The sequence below is a fragment of the Symphalangus syndactylus genome, chromosome 24 (assembly GCF_028878055.3).
Source record: "Symphalangus syndactylus isolate Jambi chromosome 24, NHGRI_mSymSyn1-v2.1_pri, whole genome shotgun sequence".
Classification (NCBI taxonomy): Eukaryota; Metazoa; Chordata; class Mammalia; order Primates; family Hylobatidae; genus Symphalangus; species Symphalangus syndactylus.
The window spans coordinates 24,821,655-24,843,985 of NC_072446.2; the positions used below are offsets into that span (position 1 = coordinate 24,821,655).

The following is a 22,331-nucleotide window of genomic DNA, read 5'->3' on the forward strand; positions in this document are numbered from 1 at the left end:
CCCTTTTGGGGTTTTTAAGGGTTGGGGGTTGGAGAAAGGAAAGAGACGTGAAAGGGGAGATTCTAGCAGAGGAAACAGCTTGGGATATGCTGACATCCGTGGCACTGAAAAGAATGGGCAGGAGGAGGACCCCCACCCACTCCCCGCGAAGAAATTCGTATCCCAGCAGCCAAGCCAAGAAGCTAAACTCTAGCATTCATCAGAAAGACCTTGGCCCAAGTCTTCAAGAACCAGTAGGTTCACTGGCTGGAGATTTGGAAGATGTGGGAGTGTAGCGGGAAACCCAGTTCCCCAGTGGGGAGTTCAGTGAAGCCTTTTTCTCTGACTTTCGGTTCACTTTTCTGCAAACTGAGGGGGTGAAAATCTGTGCTTCTTAAATGACTTGGATCTGGGCTCCTTTCAGAATGTGTCAAAAGCTGTGGACTTGTTTCCAGGAAAATGCACAAAAGGCAAAATCTGGCATGTAATGTTCCAGGAGCGGTACGAACCCTGCCACTCCTCATGACAGTCTCCAGGACCCTATGGGATCTGTCCCCTCTTCCCCGTGATGACATTTCCTCCCTCCCTCACTGTCCCCCTTGGGTTCTGCGATGCCCCCACGTTTGTACTAGCCTCAGGGACTTTGTACCTGCCAATTCCCTCTGCCTGGAGCAGTTTTCCTCCTATCCCCTCTGACTCATGCCCTTCAGCCCAGCGGGGCCTCTCACAGCACCACATGGGGCCACTCTGTCCTGTCATTCTCTTTTATTTTCTTCATTGCATTTGTCACCATTCCCCACTAGAACATCAGCTGCACGAGGGCAGAAGGGATCCTGGTGGTCTTGTTCACTCCTGTGATTCCAGTGCCTGGGACAGCTCCCTGCATACCGTAGGGGTTTAATCAACACTTGCTGAATGGATATAGGCATGCATACCTTCCCTAGGGCATTGGGACCCCAAATTGAGCAATTTCGAGTGCCACCATCATGAGGTTTACCATGCCCAGGTACACTGATTCTATTAATATTTTACCCTAGATTGTTTCACTCTGGACTTCAGTTGTTTCAAGAGGAATCTTTTACATCACTGCCAGTATTGTTTGCCACGAGTAGAAAGTGTCGGGGCTCTGTAGGGGTGTAACCAAAACGCAGGTGATAAGAGCGAGATCTGGTATAAAGAAAGTGATTTTTTATTCCAAAGCTAGCTGAGGGGAAGAAGTACAGTCTTCCTGCCTTAAGGGTACTGCTTTGCTTTTGGGAGCAGAAAGGAGGTGCTTTTAAAAGGGAGCCTGGCATGAATGGCACTCAGGGAAGGAAGTGAGTGCTGGGGGGTCTGCATGTCTCGCTGGAGTACTTCATCTACCGGGAAGCCAGCTGGCAGCCACTGATGCCTTTGTGGGTGGAACTAGGTTTTAAGGGTGGCCAGAAGCTCTCCCCCGGGAGGGAGTTTCGCAGCAGGCATACTTTGGGTTGTAGATGGACCATTGTCCTCGAGGCAACCTCCCGGTGAGTGAGAGTTCCGCTCCAGAACCTCTAAGCACATGATTAGATGAACTTGCCCTGAAGAGAGTGTCTGGTGTAGGGGAGGTAAAAGGTCATAATTGCATTTCTAAAGGGCGAAGTGGGGCACAGGGGAAATGGAGAAAGAAGAAGAGTAAAAAATAATAAAACTCTGCCGGGCAGGGTGGCTTACACTTGTAATCCCAGCACTTTGGGAGGCCAAGGCGGGCAGATCACCTGAGGTCAGGAGTTAAAGACCAGCTTGGCCAACATGGTGAAACCCCGTCTCTACTAAAAGTACAAAAATTAGCTGGGCATGGTGGCCATGCCTGTAATCCCAGCTACTCAGGAGGCTGAGGCACAAGAATTACTTGAACCCGGGAGGCGGAGGTTGCATTGAGCTGAGATCACACCATTGCCCTCCAGCCTGGGTGACAAGAGCAAGACTCCATCTCAAAAAAAAACATAAAGTAAAAAATAAAATAATAATTGGCTGGGCTCAGTGGCTCATGCCTGTAATCCCAGCACTTTAGGAGGCTGAGGCGGGTGGATCACGAGGTCAGGAGATTGAGACCATCCTGGCTAACATGGTAAAACCCCGTCTCTACTAAAAATACAGAAAATTAGCCAGGCGTGGTGGCAGGTGCCTGTAGTCCCAGCTACTTGGGAGGCTGAGGCAGGAGAATGGTGTGAACCTGGGAGGCGGAGCTTGCAGTGAGCCGAGATTGCGCCACTGCACTCCAGCCTGGGCAACAGAGCAAGACTCTGTCTCAAAAAAACAATAATAATAAAACTCATCTTTTTCTTAGAAAAATGAGAATATGGATTTATGAGGGGGCTTGTTAAATTTTACCGTCTTCCTTGTTGAGGTCCTGAGCCGATTAAGAAATCAGACCCAAGGGTCAGCAGGTGAAAGTCAGCACTGCACTCTGATGAATCTGGTGAAGGCTGGGTTTGAGGGCATGGCTTCCTTCTGAGGGCATTTGGGCTTCCTGACTAAACTCCAGAGTGTGACAGACTTCTCACTGATGCAGGTCCACACCTCTCCTCCCCACGCAGACAGGACAGGCCTCCTGAAAACTAGCACTCCCTGGGGGCAGCTCAGTCCCCAGAGGAAAAGCAAGGGAAGGATTGGGCTATGCATGCCCACTTTGGCCCTTCAAACCCACTAGGCACATGCTAGGGGTCAGCAAACCACCGCCAATGGACCTAACCAGGCCCTCCATTTGTTTTAGTAAATAAAGTTGTATCGGAACATAGCCCCGCCCACTTGTTTATGTCTTGTCTGTGACTTTTTTTTCTTTTTTTCTTTTTAACAATAGCAGGGTTTAGTAGTTATCACAGAGACCCTTTGACCCTCTGGCCCACAAAGCCTAAAATATTGACTTACGGGAAAGGTTTGGTGACCGCTGCTGTATACTGTCCCCCTCAGAGGAGGTACAGGAGAGCATGGAGAGAGGCCAGGAGTGTTACATGGAGGGCAGCGTTAGAGGTGGGGGTCAAGGTACTAGGTTTAGGAAATCTTGTTTCCTGAGCTACACTTGGTCTCCAGGGGCCTTCCTGGCTCTCACAATGTGGCTCTAAAGACCTGAGGGGTGAGATGCTGGAGGGTTGGACCATAGACAGGTTTATTTAAATAAGATAGGGTTTCTCAGCAGCACACGGTGGTTCACATCTGTAGTCCCAGAACTTTGGGAGGCTGAGGCAGGTGGATCACTTGAGGTCAGGAGTTCGAGACCAGCCTGGCCAACATGATGAAACCTCATCTCTACTAAAAATATAAAAATTAGCCAGGCATCATGGTGCACGCTTGTAGTCCCAGCTACTCAGGAGGCTGAGGCAGGAGAATCCTTTGGACCCAGGAGGCGAAGGTTGCAGTGAGGCAGCATCACACCATTGCACTCCAGCCTGGACAACAGCGAGACCCTCTCAAAAAAAAAAACAAAAAAGATAAGGTTTCTTGGATTAGGCACTGCTGACATTTTGTCCTGGCTCAGTCTTTGTAGCGTGGGGGCTGTCATGTGCATCGGCGAATATTGAGCAGCATCCCTGGCCTCCACCCACCAGATATCAACAGCACACCAAGTTGTGATGAAACCAAAAATGTCTGCAGACGTTGCCAAGTGTCTCCTGGGGACAGAAATTACCCCCCTTCTGGCCAAGAGCCACTGCTTTGAGGAGCTGGATGCATTGAGGCATCTCCAACATTCCAGGTGCCAGAGAAAGAGAAGCACAGGCCTTTAGCTTGCCCGGGACTCTCATGCTGCCTCCCACTCTATCAGTTACTCCCTGACACCTAGCCAGGGACGCCCAGTCGCTGTTTAATTAGGCACCCACCACCTAATTACACTTCACTCTGTGAAAACTAGATATGACTCAGACTCAGAGACTGCAGCCGGTTCCCCGCCGCCTCCTCTGCAGAATGCCAGGTTCTTCCCGTTTATTTTTGCTCCATCCTCCCACACAAAGGGAGGTTCCATCCCGGACCTTACCCCTGAGGCTGCTGGGGGATCCTCCCTTCCTATTTTCACCTCCCCTGTGTACCCAGATCCTTCCAGGAGGTGTTTCATCAGCTCCTCCCTCTGGAGTGGTCACCTCCTGGCCCTGCATGGTGGGCAAGTCATTTATTGAAGTGCTTCCCTTTGCCTTGTACTTTGGGGGTTTCAGAATCCAGCTGTTTGGGTTCCTAAGGGGTCTTCCCACTCCTGGAAAGTGTCAGCCATCTGCCAGGTCACCAGGAAAGCCCCTGCAGAGGGAGCCAACTCCATCACAGCTCTCCCAGGGCCAGGTGGCTCTGTACTTTCTCCAAGGACACTGGTGGATGGGTTGTCCTCTCCTCTAGGGGCACCAGAGCCCCATCCCACCCACTCTCCTCCTTCCTCTGGGGGTTCACCTCCCTGGCCTTTCTCTCCTCATCCTGGGTTCTCAGCCAAGCACTCACGTGGACAAGGCCCAGCGCCAAGCTGTCTGTTAGCAAGATCTCCTTACATCCCTACAACCTCCTGGAACGCCCATATTCTGTGCTCTCAACAATACTCGTCAGAAATTTCAGAACTGCAGTGTCCTCATCTAGAAAGAGAAGACTAGAACAGGATTGCTGTCTCTGGACTCAAATTTTCCCATTTCTTAAATATGGCTTTATAGATTATAATTATTAAAAATTGTACATGCAAGCCAGGCACGGTGGCTCTCGCCTGTAATCTCAGCACTTTGGGAGGCTGAGGCAGGCAGATCGCTTGAGCTCAGGAATTCAAGAACAGCCTGTGCAGCATGGCGAAGCCCCTTCTCTACAAAAACTACAAAAATAAGCCAGGCATGGTGGCATGCGCCTGTAGTCCCAGCTACTCGGGAGGATGAGGTGGGAAGATCACTTGAGCCTGGGGGGTTGAGGCTGCAGTGAGCCGTGATGGTGCCACTACACTCCAGCCTGGGTGGCAGAGCGAGACATCTCAAAGGAAGAAAAAATGTACATGCAAAATAAAAACAGAAGAGGATCATGCAGAGGTCTTGTCTGTCTCCTCATCACAGAGTTTTTAGGCACATCCCCTTCCCAATGAATTAGGGTGATTTTCTTTAAGCTTTGTTGTTGACGTAAAGCATGCGTGTAGAAAAGTGCACAGCTCCCAAATGTCCAGGCCCGTGAGGTGTCGCCAACTGAACCACCTGCTCCAGCAAGAAATAGAACAAGGCCATCGCCCGAGAAGCTCCCCTTGCTGCTCCCACCCACCCTCCCCTGGTCTCCAGGATACCCACTGTTTTTATTCTAAAACCATAGATTAGTTGGGCCTGTTCTTGAATTTCACATAGATGAGGTCATATGGCATGTATTCTTTTGTATCTGGTTTATCTCTCTTAACATTCTTAGGTTGTTGAGATGCATCCCTCTTCTTGAATGTAGCACTAGGTCTTTGTTCAAGTCTCAATGTAGCCTTCCGTTTTGTAAATATGCAACAATTTCTTTACCCATCCTTTTGTTGATAAACATTTCATTTGTTTCTACTTATTTACTATTACAAGTGTGCTGTCATGTCTTATACCTGAGTTTAGGTGAATGTATGAATACTTTTCTGTTGGGTAAATACCTAAGATTTAAATTGCTGGGTAGAAGTTACCAATGCGTTCAAATTTGGCAGACACGTCCAAAGAGTTCCTTACCATGATTGGACCAGTTAGGGCAGCCACCCAGTGTGTGAGGGCTCAAGTTGTCCCACATCCCCACCCATACTAGGTGTTGCCCGTTTCTTTAATGTTAGCCATTCCAGTTGCTGTGTAGCAGACAGAATCCAAGGGATCCACAAACTTCAATGGGAAAAAAAATTACACTCTGGTTTTCACTAACCTACAGCTGAAACTTAGCATTTGCTTCCAATATGAGCATAGGCCATAAACCACAGTATGTTGGCAGAATCTGTAGCTTTGTCATCTGTAGAAATCACCAGTATTTAATATCCCATTGCAGTTGTTGCAGATATTGCAAAATATAATATTTTCACTCGTAACTATTCTGAAATGATCGCTCTCTACAAGGTTTTAAAAGACACAGTAGGCGAGGTATGGTGGCTCAAGCCTGTAATCCCAACACTTTGGGAGGCTGAGGCAGGCGGATCACCTGAGGTCAGGAGTTCAAGACCAGCCCGGCCAACATGGTGACACCCTGTCTCTACTAAAAATACAAAAAAGTAGCCACGCATGGTGGCAGACGCCTGTAATCCCCGCTGAAGATTACTCGGGAGGCTGAGGCAGGAGAATCGCTTGAAACCCGGGAGGCAGAGGTTGCAGTAAGCCAAGATCGTGCCATTGCACTCCAGCCTGGGCAACAGAACAAGACTCCGTCTCAAAAATAAAAAATAAAAGACACACTATATCGCAAATGCGTTTAGTATTTTGATAACCATATTTCCAAACAATTGATTTTCTCTGTAATCCTATATCTTGTATTCAGTGCACATAATAACATTGGAGAAGGGATCCATTGCTCTGTGTGCCAGAGGGCTCCATGGCAGAGCAGGTGTGCATGCCCAGGCCTCGGACACACAGTAGTTTAATAAACATCATCAGGCACTTTCTCATGTGGCCTCCTGATCCATCTCCCTCCGCAGCTTTCTTCGGGAAGTATCTTAATGAATACAACGGCTCCTACGTGCCTCCCGGCTGGAAAGAGTGGGTCGGACTCCTTAAAAACTCCCGCTTTTATAACTACACGCTGTGTCGGAACGGGGTGAAAGAGAAGCACGGCTCCGACTACTCCAAGGTAAGCTGCAACCTTTCCGGCCGGGGAGAGGCTGTGTGGCCCAGCAGTCAGGGGCCCAACTCAGGAGCCAGACTACCTGGGTTCAGATTGTGACTCAGACACTTAACAGTGTGACCTTGAGCATTTTACATACACCTCCTCAGCCAAGCACAGTGGCTCACGCCTGTAATCCCAGCACTTTGGTAAGCTAAGGCAGGTGAATCACTTGAGTCCAGGAGTTCAAGACCAGCCTGGGCAACATGACGAGACCCTGTCTGTACAAAAAAATACAAAAATTAGCTGGGTATGGTGGCACATGCCTATGGTCCCAGCTACTAGAGAGGCTGAAATGGGAGGATTGCTTAAGCCCGGGAGTTTGAGGCTGCAGTCAGCCAGGATCTTCCCACTGCTCTTCGGCCTGGGTGGCAGAGCAAGACTCTGTCTTTAAAAAAGAAAAGAAAAATGTATTCATTTCTCAAAGAATAGTCTCTGCTTCCAAGAGTTTGGTTTTTTAACATTTTGCCGAGGCAGAATATTCTTACAGAAAGTACATATACAGAGTGTACCATTCAAGGGCTTGCCACAAACTGAATGGACATGTGTAACGAGCACCTGGGTAGGCCAAGAAGAGAATGTCACCACCGCCCGCAGCAGTCCCTTCACAGAATTCCCCCCACTCGACACCCCTCCCACGAGGATAACGATGATTCAGACTCTTAGCGTTACAGATTCACTCTGCATCTGGCTTCTCTTGCTTGTGTTATGTTGAGTTCATTCTTGCTGCCCAGCCTTCCATCATGCGCTTATACCACAATTTGTTTATTTCTTCTACTTTTATTAGTCATTTAGGTATTTCCAGTTTGGGGTTATTACAAATAGCACTGCTGAGCACCGTCTAGAACCTAGCTCCTGGTGAGCATAGAGGCTTGTTTCTGTTACACCCGTTGCTCACAGCAGCGTTGCTGAGCATAGGGTGAGTGCGTGCTGCCTAAGCACCTGCAACAGTGGTCGATCCTCCGTTGTAGCTTTTTCTATATTTAACTTAAGATTAATTGACATGAGGTAACATGCACAGATCTTAACTGGACCGCTGGGTGAATTTTCACATACGTGTGCATCTGTTTCACCGCGCATCTGTTTCACATATGCGTGCATCCATTTCACCACGGCTCTGATCAAGACATAGAGCACTTCCAGAAGACTCCCTGAGACCCCTCTCCAGTCATGACCCCCCACCCTGGGGATGACATCTACTCTGACTTCTGACACCGTGGATTATTTTTGCCTATTCTAGAACTTCACCGAAACGGAATCGTATGGTCTGTTCTCTTCTGCGTCTGCCTTTTTTCACCCGGCGCAATGTCTGTGAGGTCTGCGTTTATTCATTCAACAACTCATGGACATTTTGGTTGCCTCCAATTTGGGTCTATTATAAACTAAGCTGCTATTAACATCCTTGTCCATGGCTTTTAGTGGACATATGCACCCATTTCTTTTGATTATATACCCAAAGAAGAATTGCTGGGACATAGGATGTGTTAAGAAGTTGCACCCGGCCAGGCGCAGTGGCTCACACCTGTAATCCCAGTACTTTGGGAGGCCGAGGCGGGTGGATCACTTTAGGTCAGGAGTTCAAGGCCAGCCTGGCCAACATGGTGAAACCCCGTCTCCACTAACAATACAAAAATTAGCCCTGCGTGGTGGCAGGCGCCTGTAATCCCAGTTACTCGGGAGGCTGAGACAGGAGAATGGTGTGAACCCAGGAGGTGGAGGTTGCAGTGAGCCGAGATCACATCACTGCACTCCAGCCTGGGAGACAGAACGAGACGCCATCTCAAAAAAGAAAAAAAAAAAGATGTTGCACCAGTTTACACTCCCAACTGGAAATGAGAGTTGCCCTGCATCCCTTATCAACACTTGGTGTTGTCTTTTTTGTCAGGGCTGCTTTGCTGGGCGTGTAGTGGTGTTTCATTATGGTTTTACCACAAAGATTTTTGAGGATCACATGAGTTAATACATGTAGAACATTAGAAGTGCCCCTTGCACATAGTAAATACTCAGTATGTAGTAGCTTAGATCAGGGCAACAAATATTTTCTGTAAAGGGCCAGATACTAAATATTTTAGGCTTTACAAGGCTTACAGTCCTGTCACCACTGCTGAAGTCTGCCATTATAGTGTGAAAGCAGCCATAGATAATAAACAAGCATGGCCATGCTCCAAGGAAGCTTTGTTTACAAAAACAGGCAGTCGACCTGCTTGGCTGTAGTTTGCTGACCCCTGGCTTAGATGATGATGAGGAGGAGGAGGAGGAGGAGAGGCTGACGTGATGTTTCATCCAGATGTCCCATTTTAAAAGAAATATGGAAATGAACAAATCTTCCTGCCCCATCTGAATCCTCAGAGTCAGCTCTGACATCCCCCCACAGCTGGTACATTCTTTCCCCAGACCGGCTGCCAAATCCATCCCTCTTTCTCTTTTCCCATCCCCACTGCCACCAGTCCTGGGCCCTGCCTACTGTGACTTCTCAGGTTAAAGTCACTAGAGAACAGGCAATCACTGAAAGAGGGTAGCAAGCCAGGAGTGTGTGGACAATAGGGAGTGGTGGGGACTGTGGAGAAGGTGTCTGTCTAAAAGGGGCAGATCGGGCCCAGGTAGAACTGTGGGCCCAGATGGCCAGTTTTCCTGATTTTTCAACAGAAGCCACAAATTTGTATTTTTTACCTATGAAATCTCCTGATTGGTAAATATTGGCAACTAATTCAGACTTTTCTAAAATCCTGCATCAATCGAGCATGCCTGACCCACAGGCCTGTGGCCCTTCAGCCCACCATGTCGTTCTTCTGCCAGCGCCCTCCAGGGACTGTACAGTGAGTTTCACATTTGGAGTCAATGGGATCAAGTTGAGAGCCCCAAACTTGACACATATTACGTGACCTTGGACATGCTACGTACTCCTAAGAGTCTCAACTCCCAAATCTGAAAAACAAGCATACCCTTGCATACTTAATCATGTGTACTTCCATTTACCAAGCACCTACTGTGTACCACTGAGCACCTACTGTGTACCAGGCACTGTGCTGGGTGTTTAACATGTAGTACTTCTGATATTCACAACAATCATATGAGGGGAGTGGACTAGTCAAACCTGATTCCATTATTCATTCACCACCCCGAACAAGTATTCATTGAGCACCTGCTGTGTGCCAGGCACCATGCCAAGTGCTGGCTATTCCAAGGTGAATGAAAATAGACCCAGTCATGGTCCTCCTGGAGCTCACAGTCTGGCACGTGAAGATATGATATAAACTATTAAGTGATGTGCACACATCATTAATGCGCACACAGACACATCACACCTGTCTATTTTGTCGTCCCCAGTATGAGCCATTTCAACCTCCAAGCTTGCTAGTTATTAGAATCAGCTCAAGTTTTTTTTGTTGTTTTTTTTTTTTTTGAGACAGAGTTTTGTGCTTGTTGTCCAGACTGGAGTGCAATGGTGTGATCTCAGCTCACTGCAACCTCTGCCTCCCGGGTTCATGTGATTCTCCTGCCTCAGCCTCCTGAGTAGCTAGGATTACAGGCATGCGCCACCACGCCCAGCTAATTTTGTATTTTTAGTAGAGATGGGGTTTCTCCGTGTTGGTCAGGCTGGTCTCGGAACTCCCAATCTCAGGTGATCCACCCACCTCGGCCTCCCAAAGTTCTGGGATTACAGGCATGAGCCACGGCACCCAGCCACTATAGGGTAAATTTTTTAAATCAGACTAGGCTCTTGAAGTTGTTTGTAAAGAGAAATTTAACTCCCAGTGGCTTAATCAAAGAGGAACTATATTCACCTATTTAACTGAAACCAGCTGTAGGGGTATCAGGCATGGGTGGATCCAGGAGTTCAAATGAACCCCCAAGGAGTCAGTTTCTCTCTGAGGTCAGCTCTGTTTTCTTCTGCTTGACTGTATTCACAGAAGCTCTCTCTCCTCCTGGTAGCAATGCAGCCTTCCTTATATCCTCCCATCTTCCTGGCCAGCTGCAAGCGTGGGAGTCTCTTTCCCAGGAGTCCCAGAGAGTCTCGGTGCATCTCATTGGCTCTGGATCAGTCCTGTGTCTGTCCCTGAGCCAATCAGTGCGGCCGGGAGGATGCCTGGTTCCCTGGACTATAAGTCACATGCTCTACTCCTGAGCCAGACGTGGGGGTAGCAGAAGCTTTACCCTGGAATATTGGCTGAGAATGAGCCCCAAATAAGAATGGAGTTTCCACCAGGAGAAGGCTGACTAGGTGCTCAATGGCCAAAAAATTCTCCTGCTTCTGTTCTGGAAACCCCCTCACACATGGAGATCCCTCTGCCTCTGACAGGTCATCCTGGGCTCCGCATAAGTCTGATGGGTCCAGGCCCAAGTGGCAGAAGCCGCCCCCGGCCTGCCCTCAAGTCTCACTCTGCACATAGTAGGCCTCCAGCCTCCCAAGTGAATTAATTCCAAAGTTCCGATGAGGCAGTCCAGCATGGACTCCTTGGAATATAAATTCCAGTCCCAGGACTAAGCACGCTGTTTCCCTCCTCCCAGCCTCAGTGCAGGCGGATTCTCTAAATATCCTGGAAAATACATTCCCTCCTTTTTAAAATTCTTCACCACATCCACGCCTTATCTCAGAGCAGCCCGATAATCAAGTTATCCCGGGGTGCTCAGGATTCTTTTGGGGCTAAGCATGGGGACATGGAATGTCCGTCGTTTTGCCCTGTTTCCTGCCCACACACATCTCCCCCTGTGAATGAGAACAGCCCTGTGAGGGAGGCATGAGAGGATTCCTGACACACACCCCCCACCCCCCGCCCAGTTACCAGGGGCCTAGGAACAGAGATGCTCTAACAGGGATGTGGGCAGAGGGCGGGGCGGTGAAGTCAGAACTGGCTCAGGTCCAGGGTTCAAATCCTGAGGGTAGCGGTGGGCAGCAGGAGCCCAAGCATCAAGGGAACAGGGGTGAGCCCGGGGTTTCCAGCCAAGGCAGAGCTCAGGAGCCCTGGGCCCTGGGCCCTAGATCAGGCAGTAAGATGCCTCTGGCAAGGCAGAATGTCACTGCTGGCCTCAGGCAGGCCTTTTTGGGAGGCCCAGGCAGGGAGGAAGCAGCAACCCTTCGTAATCCCCCCCTCAGAAGGCCTCTGAGGACTCTGTCCCAAGTCACTAATCCACAGATGGGCACATGCCACCAAAGGGGTCCAGATGTCAAGGGCAAAAAGAGAGGCAGTGGTGATGAGAAAAGAGTGATACAGGACAAGCGCTAATGGCAGAAGAGGGTTGGAGAAGGGAAGACAGTTGTTAGTGGGAAGGGAAGTGAGAATGACCTAGAGTTGAGTCACGTGAAAAGAGGTTTCCAGGCAGCTGGTAAAAGCGGGCCTGGGTGTTGGGTGCCTCTGCGGGGAGGTGATGGCAGTGCACAGCCAGTCTGGGGGCAACCTGGCAGATTCTATGAACTTAATGTGCCCCACCCCTTGCCACAGCATGTACACGTCTCTGTCTATCTGGAGAAGCCTCAGTCATAGGCAGGAGACGGCATGACGGAGCAGTTGGTTGTAGCTTTGTTTGTTACTGAAAGAAATCAGCAAAGTCCACCAATACACGAAATAACTAAATGACCATGAAGCATCCCTCCCCTGGAAGATCCTGGGCAAAGGATGAGGCCGGTCTGCCTTATGTCCTGAGCCCATCAGGCAGAGTGGGAAAAGCAAGTTCCAGAACTCCTCAGGTCCTTAATCAAATGTCATCTCACTTTAGCCTTCCTGGACCACCTCGTATAAGGGCACCCCCACCACACTCCTTACTGCAACAAATCACCATCTGGCGAATTACACCCTGTGTATATTACTGATTCCTTTGTTAAGTATCTGTCTCTTCTCATAAGAATACAAGCCCCATGAAGGCAGGAATGCTCATTTGTTTTGTTCACTGCTGTATTTGTCAGATAGATAAATGAATATGTGCAGTATGATGTGATTAATAATATAAAAAGATGCATAAAGTGACACTATAACGTACCTAACAAAACACTGGAAAGGTTATTCCCAGTAGGGGACAGAAGAGCCAAGGTTATGGGGGTGGGGGTGGGGGTGGGGAGGCAGTAAGGAGTAATCTAATCAAATGAGACTTCACTGTCCTTTGTACTATTTTAATTTTCACAAAGAAAATGTAGGCATATGGTTCTTGAGGAATAATGACTAACACTCATTTAGACATATCATGTACCAGATACTGTTTGAATCATTTTACACAAATTAACCCATGCATTTCTCATCAATAGTCTGTGAGGTATATACTGTTACTATTCCCTACTGTCAGATAAGAAAACTGAGGCCCAGAGAGGCTAAGTAATGTAACCAGGCCACATAGCCTAGTAAGTGATAAAGCAGGATTCGAACCCAGGCCATCTGGCTTCAAAGTCCATGCACTAAACCACAGCCTGTGGGCCCAGACTGGTGGTTTTTGTATGGCCCCTGAGCTAAGAATGGTTTTTATGTTTTCAACTAATTTAAAAAACAATCAAAAGAAGAGCATTTTTCACATGGTATATACAAAAAGGAATGTTGTTCAGCCTTTAAAAAGAAGGAAATCCGGCCAGGCACAGTGGCTCATGCCTGTAATCCCAGCACTTTGGGAGGCCAAACCAGGCGGATCACTTGAGGCCAGGAGTTCGAGACCAGCCTGGCCAACGTGGTGAAACCCCGTCTCTACTAAAAATATAAAAATTAGGTGGACATGGTGGCACATGCCTGTAGTCCAGCTACTTGGGAGGCTGAGGCAGGAGAATTGCTTGAACCCAGGAGGCAGAGACTGTAGTGAGCCGAGGTGGCGCCACTGCCCTCCAGCCTGGCCGACAGAGGGAGACTCTGTCTCAAAATAAAATAATAAAATAAGGAAATCCTATCATATGCGGCAACATGGATGAACCTTGAGAATATTATGCTAAGTGAAATACACCAGACACAGAAGGACAAATACTGCGTGATTCCACTTACATGAGGCATCTAAATTAGACAATAGCAGCAAAAAGGAGAATGGTGGTTGGCAGGGCCCAGGGGAGGGGGAACTGGGGAGTTCTGTTCAAGATGTATGAGGTTTCAGTTATGCAAGATGAAACAGTTCCAGAGATCTGCTGTACAACATGGCACTGAGAGTTAACAGTACTCTACTTCACAGATAAAACTTTGTTAAAAAGCTTACAGCTCATGTTTTTTTACCACAATAAAGCTTTTAAGAGTAATTTTCATGACGTGAAAAATACATGAAATTAAAACTGCATCCATACCTAAAACTTTACTGGAACACGGACATGCCCATTCATTTTCCTGATAGCTCCTTTCAAGCCACAGTGGCAGTAATGAGTAGTTGCAACACAGACATGGGGCCTGCAGAGTCTAAAATATTTGCTGTCTGGCCCTTTACAGGAATGGTTTGTGCATACTTGCTCTAAACCACTATGTATGCTTCTCATTAATAATTTTATCGGGGGGGAGGGGGGAGATGGATCTGACCCAAAAATACAAAAGCCTTGGCTCCAGCTCTGGATGCATGGCTTATTTGTTTGGGGACCTCACTTCCTTATCTGTAAAATGGGTATAATGTCCACTTGTCAAAGTTGCTGTGACGATCAGCTGAGCTAAGATATTTGATAACACTAAGAGCCTATGATCATTCATTACGAGTTGTCTGGAGCCCTTGGAGCTGCTGCCACCCATACGCACTGCCTTGGCCTTGGAGGGAAGCCCGGTGCCCACTCGAAGGAAACATGCTTTTGCCTAGGGCTGAGGCTGGCAGTCTCCGCAGACACTAGCTACTCAGTCGGCGAAGCTTGTGGATGCCTGCAGCCAAGCACCTGAGGCTCAGAGGGTGCTTGCCAGAGGGGGCCGGATGCACCTCGGGGTCCCGGCTGTGGCTTCTCAGCCCTGTGGAACTGTGCAGGCCAGGAGCACCTGGGTAGAGCCTGACTCCTGGGCGCCGGGTTCTGGAAAATGCACCTGGGCCTGCGGGCCTCCAACCATCTCACCCTCCTGCTCGCAGCTCTGAATTTCAGAGTCCTTCCTCATGGCTCGCCCTAGGCACCCCGAACGCAGATTGCCCATATCTGAACTCGGCCTTTCCCCCAGCCCAGGCCTTCTCTGTACCCTTCCCCCAACTGCCTAAACCAGAGACCAACAGGGGTGGGGGGTCACCCGCCCCTCCCGCACCCCACGTCCACCCAGTGGCTGTGTCCTGGCTGCCCCTGAGCATCGCTGGATGCTGCCCCCGCCACCCTGGCCCAGGCCCCCTGTTCTCTCCCTCGGATGCCTGGGCGTGACTGGAGCCCTGTGGCTGGAGGGATGGGTGGCTCTTGTTGGCCGGCCCGGCACTAACTGCCCGCCAGTGGAGCAGGGTGGCAGCTTTGGAAGCAGGTGTGTCACGTGGCATTGCGGAGCTAGCAGAGATTGGGGAAGACTTAGCCGAGGAGTGGCCACTGAGGAGGACGGATAAGGAGGGGAGCTCTCAGACATGGAGAAATCTGCCCAGCCACCAAGACAGTCCTGATTCTTAGCTGAATGGTGACAGAGAGCTGGCTGTGCACAGGACACTGTGGCAAGAGCTTCACATCTATTAGCACTTTAACCTGCCTGTCAGCCTCAAGAGGCAGGTGCCGTAATCACCCCACACACACTTTGAAACATTAGACTGTGGGAGCCCGTGACTCACCCTCCTGGGTCTCATTCCTCCCCCAGCCTGAGCCCTCCCCTGGAGGTAGCCAATATCCTGGCGCCTCTTTCCACACATACCTTTATTCTTTCATCCCATAGGCAGATATCTCAAACAATGTACGACGCTGTGTTTGTGTCCTTAGACTTTTTATAAATGATATCATATCATGCACATCCTTCCACAACCTGCTTTTCTCACCCAATATAACATTGTAAGATTTATCCATGTTTGATCTGTGTTCATCCACGTAGCTCTGTTCTTTTTCACTGCTTTATAATCCCATTGTATATCTTCTCCTAGGAATGGAGGTTAATGGTAGCTTTATTTTTAAAAAAGTTTAACCACATAGTTCTGAGATGAAGTAGTGAAGATGAGTCTGTTATGAAGAGCAATGGTGGCTTCCCACCCCACCCCACTGGCGGGTGGCAGCAACTGTCCACTACTGGCGGTTCCACCTCATTCTCATGCCATTTCCTGACTTGACCCCTTCAGGCCCTGACTGTTAATGTCAAGGTACAGAGCTTTGCACCATTTTTAGATCCATTGTAAGTTACCTTTGTCATTTTAAGAACTTTTCTAATACCTTTAGATCATGTTCCAAAACTATAGCAGCAGCTCTTTGATTTATGTAACATATATTATTTTTATGTAATAAATTCTGTAGAGCCCCCTTATAAAATTTTTACTCCCCAAAATTAATCCATAAATAATATTCAAGGAGCAATATATAAAGAAGCAAGTAACTTTCTCCGCTTCTCTCCTCTTCCCAGTCTTCAATGAGCATTTTGATATCCTTCCAGATTTTTCCTTTATGCTCAAAAATATATGAGGTTAGAGTTTGGTTTCTCCTCTTCACCCTCCCTTCCCTCTGCCCCCACAAAAAATAGAGTGTTTCTGGGTTTGACTATGTTGCTTGCTCTTACCCTTAACCATGTATCTTGGACAACTTTACACATGCCTTTTTAATGTCTGCACAGCATTGCATAGTATGGAAGCAATGCCACTAGGTGTGTTGGCTCATGCCTTAATACCTACACTTTGGGAGGCTGAGGCAGGAGGATTGCTTGAGACCAGGAGTTGAAGATCAGCCTGGGCAACCACTTGCTAGCTGTATCTACTTGGGCTAACCACTGTTAGATACTCAAGACTCTCTTTGTAGAGACCCTGTCTCTACAAAATAAGAATAAAAATGAAAAATTAGCTGGGTGTGGTGGCACATGCCTATAGTCCTAGCTACTCAGAAGGCTGAGGCAGGAGGATCACTTGAGCTGAGGATCTCAGGGTTACACTGAGCTATGATTGTGCCACTGCACTCCAGTCTGAGCGACAGAGCACGACTTGTCTCTAATATGTATGTGTGTGTATAATATATGTACATGTGTACTATTAAACATATATCCTCCTGCTGGTCACTGCGGTGTTTTTGTTTTATAAACAATATTGCAGTGGCCATTTTTGTGCATATGGATATAGTGGATGAGTGTACCTGAAAGAGTGTCTGTAGATGTATGAATACATCATAGTATGTATATATGTTGTATACTTCAGGGTGGAAGCTGTAGCCACCTCTTCACCTTTTTTTCTCAAAAATAATCACTTTTTGAAAGTAATTGTTTTGAGCAGAGCTGCTTCCTAGCAGAGGGTATATTTCAAGAACTCATTACCTTCAAGAAAGATTAGCAGCTAAATATTTACTAAATTCAGGAAGAGTTGTATGGGTGCTGTGGCTCATGCCTGTAATCCCACACTTTGGGAGGTCAAGGTGGGAGGATCACTTGAGCCTGGGAGATGGAGGCTGCAGTGAGCCATGATTTCACCACTGCACTCCAGTCTAGGCAATGGAGCAAGACCCTGACCAAAAAAAAAAAAAAAAAAAGTTAAGAGTTTAGGCAAACCTCAACTTCTTAGCTGAGCTTTTAAAGCCTCCAGTTCTGGCCATTTACTTTTCCTCCAGCTCTTCTCCCCTCTTGCCCAATATGTAAGTCAGTTCCTTATTTTCCTGGAGACATTAGTGCATCCCCATCCCTTTTTTTTGTGCTGCTCTTTATATCATTTCTGCATTTTACCCTCTGACATTTTACCCTCTTTCCAAGGAGCCAGTTGCCATCTGCCCTCTTTTCTATTTTTAGGACACATGGCAAGCACATTCCTGCCTCAGAGCCCTGTTATCTGTGCCTAGAACTCTACCCTGGATCAGTGATTCTCAATCCTGAATACCCATTAGAATCCCCTGGGGAGTTTTTTAAAAGTCTGATACCTGAGCCAAACCGCAGGCCAATCCAACCAGAATCTCTGGGGGTGGGCCCAGGTATCAGTAAGCTCTCCAGGGGATTGCGGCAAAATCCAGTGATATATATCTTCCTACGCCCAGCTCCTTCTCATCATTCAGGTCTCAACTCCAATGTCACCTCCTCAGAGAGGACCTCCCTGACTGCCCCAGCTAAAATATGCCCCTCATCTCAGCTCCCAGTTACTCTTTGTTACATCTCTCTGTTTTGTGATATTTCTTTCATCTGTCACACCTTTTAACTACCTTGGTTCTTTATTTATATATGTGTCTGCTCCTGCCCCAGTGTAGGCACCCCAGGAACTTAGGGATATACCCACCCTGCATGACAGTGTCCCCAGAGTCTTGAAAAAACTTCAGACTTAGGAGCCAAGACTCTGTAGTGCTGGGTCCAACATTTACTAGCTGTGTGCCATTGGGCAATTTACTTAGTTTCTCTGTGCCTTAATTTCCTGTTCTGGAAAATAAGGATTATCATCATACCTACTTTCTATAGTTATGTCAGAATTAAGTGAGTAAATACAGGTAAACACAGAACAGTCCTTGGCACATCGTAAGCACTCAATAGTGTTAGCTATTATTCTTTTAATATCTTTTTTTTTTTTTTTTTTTTTTGAGTTAGAGTCTTGCTTTGTCACCCAGGCTGGAGTGCAATCATGCAGTCTTGGCTCACTGCAGCCTCCACCTCCTGTGTTCAAACGATTCTCCTGCCTCAGCCTTCTGAGTAGCTGGGCTACAGGTGCTCACTACCATGCCTGGCTAATTTTTGCATTTTTAGTACAGATGGTGTTTCACCGTGTTGGCCAGGCTGGTCTCAAACTGACCTCAGGTGATCCACCCACCTCAGCCTCCCAAAGTGCTGGGATCACAGGTGTGAGCCATCCCACCCAGCCTATTCTTTTAATATCTATCTTGAGTGATATATTGCAATTCCTGCCCTGTTCTCCCTACCCACTTCTCTGCCTTATCTCTAATGAGCTTAGCACCATTTGCATCATTTGTCTGGCATTTCATTTATTTTACTTGCTTATTTCTTGTCTGTCTGCTCCCTAGACTTTCAGCTCCAGAAGGGCAGAAATTGTTTTGTTCACTGTTGTGTCCCCTGTGCCTAGCAGGGTGCCTGGCACGTAGCGGACCACCAGTATGAATACCTGGCTCCTCACCTGTTCTCCTGTCTCTCCCCACCCCCCAGGATTACCTCACAGACCTCATCACCAATGACAGCGTGAGCTTCTTCCGCACGTCCAAGAAGATGTACCCGCACAGGCCAGTCCTCATGGTCATCAGCCACGCAGCCCCCCACGGCCCTGAAGATTCAGCCCCACAATATTCACGCCTCTTCCCAAACGCATCTCAGCACATGTAAGCCTCAGCACTCTGCCTGCCAGAGGCACTGCTTAGCATGAAGAGGGAGGGTCAGGCTTTAGCAACAGTACTGTCACCACCATGACTTCGCTGTGCCTCCTCTCTAATCCTCCTGGTTTAAAGACCCCAAGAACATACTGCTTGTCCATGGTGAAACTGGGATGCAATTCCAGACAGCCTGGCCAACAGACCAAGGCAGGAGAATTTTTAACTTGGGATACACGGCCTTCCACCAAGAGGTCTGTGGATGGAACTGCGTAGAATAGGTTTCCTTTTAATGCCATGTGTATTTTATTTAAGACATCTAAAAACATTATTTTGAGGAGGGGATCTATAGTTTTACCAGACTAGTTATTTGCCACCATTTATTGAGCTGTGGGCTGTGTAGCAGGTGCTGTGCTAAGCCCTAGGCATTGTGTCCAGTCCCTGAATACTCACAATGACCCTCGGTGTACCAGTTATCTATTGCCATGTAACAAATCATCCCAGAATCTAGCAACCTAAAACAACAAACACAAATTATCTCACGGTGTCTGTGAGTCAGGAATCTGGGAGTGGCTCTTCTGAGCTTCTGGCCCAGGGTCTGCTGAGGTTGCAATCAAGGTGTCAGCTGGGGCTGCAGTCACCTGAGGCTTAACTGGGGCTCAGTCCCATGGCTGGGTCTTGCCACAGGAGCCTGTGTCCATAGGGTGTTTGAGTGTCCTCACAACGTGATAGCTGGCCTCGCCCACAGCAAATGATCAGATAGAGTAAGGCCAAGAAGGAGCCACAGTGTCTTTTACAACCTAATCTCGAAAGTGGCACCATCACTCTGCCACATTCTATTGGTCACACAGACCGGTCCTTCTACAACGTGGAGGGTCTACGCAGGGGTGTGAAGGCCAGGAAGTAGAGATTATCAAGGGCCATCTTGGAGGCTGCCTGTCACACTTGGTATTCCCATTTTTACAGATGAAGAAACTGAGGCACAGAGAGGTAAGGTAACTTACCTGAGGTCACCCAGCTCTAAGTGGCAGAGCCAGGATTCAAGTCCAGCCCGCACTTCTGCGTCCCATGCCTCTGCCCACCCCTGTAGTACACTATCCAGCTGGCTGGGAAACTTCCTGGAAAGTTCTCCTGCTTCTCTCTGCCTCAGACCACCCCCTGCTTAGCAGTGACTCAGCAGCCCTTACTGTGACATTCTGGGGCTGCAAGGATGGGGCGGTTTGGAATCTGCCTGAATATTCAGGGTGTTTAGCTTCATTACAATCAGAATACATTGCCCTCCTCAAGCCCCTCCTGTAATTACTTTCTGACAGCCCTCGAAGCAGCTCAGAGAGGGTAGAAGGCACTGTTCACCTTCCCATCCCTGTTCACCTTCCCATCCCTGTTCACCTTCCCATCCCCTGGTCTCTGGGGAGGAGGCTTTGACAGAAGATGATGAGCTGGGTCCCAGGGGCTGCAGCATTGCTGCTGTGCACATCTGTCTGGCTCCCCGTCCAAACCCAAGCCCACTCCTCTCCACCCAAGAAGGCCAGCCTCCCCTAGCAGCAGGCACCCCGCCCCACCCCTACTTAGAATTCAATCCCTGCAGGGGGTGGAGGCCACTCAGCCCTATCTAAGGGAGAAGCCGTGGGTGGGGGGAGGGACGCTTTGCTTCAGCAGCATCTCTCAAAGAGGTGCCGTCTTCACCCCATGCAGCAGCCAGCGGCGCCAGAATTTCATGATGAAATTGTTTGACATTGCCTGCTGGTTTATTTTCCCTTTGAAATGAAAATTACAGAAATTGAAAATGAGTACTGTCTGCTCTTATGTGGAGAAGCCCCCTTTGCCTTCTTAGCGGCATGTTTGGAAGGCTCTCTTATCTCGGGGGTATAATCATTTCCTAAAGAAACCAAAAAAGAAAGTTCTGCAGCTAGGATGTTTAATGATGACGTTCAAGAAGGGGTGGAGAGGGGGCAGAGCCGGGGCGCACGGTTAGAGCACTGGATCTTTCTGTCAGGGGTCTCATATCCCATCTCTCCCCTAGAAAGCCGGCACATGCCCTGTCCTGGGGCAGGCCTTGTGGACTCTGGCAAAAGCTGGTAGATGGTGGTACCATCCACCCCACAGACCCCAGGGCCCTGCACCCTCCCCACGCACCCCCACACACACAGTCACATACATACAGACACACACAAAGACATGCAAATGCACACACATAAGCACACAGAGACATACCACACAAGCAGACACACACACAGACACACGCAAGCTTGGGCAACTTAGTGAGACGCTGTCTCTACAGAAAATTTAAAATTAGCCAGGGGTGGTGGTGCACGCCTGTAGTCCCAGCTACTCGAAAGGCTGAGGCAGAAGGATCACTTGAGCCCGAGAGGTTGAGGCTGCAGTGAGCTATGATTGCGCCACTGCACTCCAGCCTGAGTGACAGAGTGAGACCCTGTCTCGAAAAAAAAAAAAACATATGCACATGCAGACATACAAAAACGCACAGTTACAGACACACAGACATACACACATGCAAACACAGACATAGGCAGAGATACAAAGATACATACAGGCATGCCCACAGACACAGCCCACCAGCTCTCAGAGCTTCCCTTCAAAGGGCGCTGATTGTGGCTTCAAGGGCTTTGGGGCGAGGGATGTTGGGGCTGCTGCTGACGGCCCCAGACACACAGTGGAGGGGCTGAGGACACCACCATCTTCCCGCCGTTTCCCCAGCAGAAGGGAAGGGGGATGGTCTTCACGCCCTTTTGTGAACGCACCAGACATTCCTCGGATGCTGGAGGAGGTGAAGTTTTCAGATCTTTGCTGAACAGGCAGCTGGGCCCATGGGAAGATGCCGACATCCTCCCTGGGTTGCCTGGCTTGACACAGGCGACCGGCAAGCCGGCGTCGACCCCAAGCACCACCCAGCTCTGCTGCCTTCTGGCCTCAGTGTCCTCCAAAAGCACTCTCTCAGAGCCGGGGCTGCAGAAATCATCATCCTCTGAACAAACTCACCCCTCACTGTTCTCGAGGGCCGACATCAGCCTAACTTCTCATGGATTCAGAGATGATTGCTGAAAATTGCATCCTGGAATCCGGGCCCTTGGGCCTGCAGGACCAATTTTCCCACACGCTGCACTGCTCTGAGAGCGTCTCTGTCCGACTGCTGCCCCCAGCAGCCCCCTTTCAGTTCCTCAGTGGGAGAGATCTGAGAGGGGAGCTGAGCTTGTTCCTGGGAATGTTCTACATGGCAGGTCAGGCCCTGAGACGGCAGAGCCGGCCC

The 22,331-nt window shown here is 48.8% G+C and overlaps 1 protein-coding gene across 11 annotated transcripts in view; it reads left to right on the forward strand.

The window, feature by feature from the left end:
- SULF2 (sulfatase 2) overlaps nucleotides 1-22,331 on the forward strand; it is a 130,050-nt gene that overhangs the window by 76,996 nt on the left and 30,723 nt on the right. For all 11 annotated transcript variants that reach the window (XM_063633381.1, XM_063633384.1, XM_055266250.2 and 8 more), the window contains exons 4-5: nucleotides 6,578-6,729; nucleotides 18,906-19,075. In XM_063633381.1, coding sequence (XP_063489451.1) covers nucleotides 6,578-6,729; nucleotides 18,906-19,075 — 322 coding nt within the window. The remainder of the gene's footprint in view (nucleotides 1-6,577; nucleotides 6,730-18,905; nucleotides 19,076-22,331) is intronic.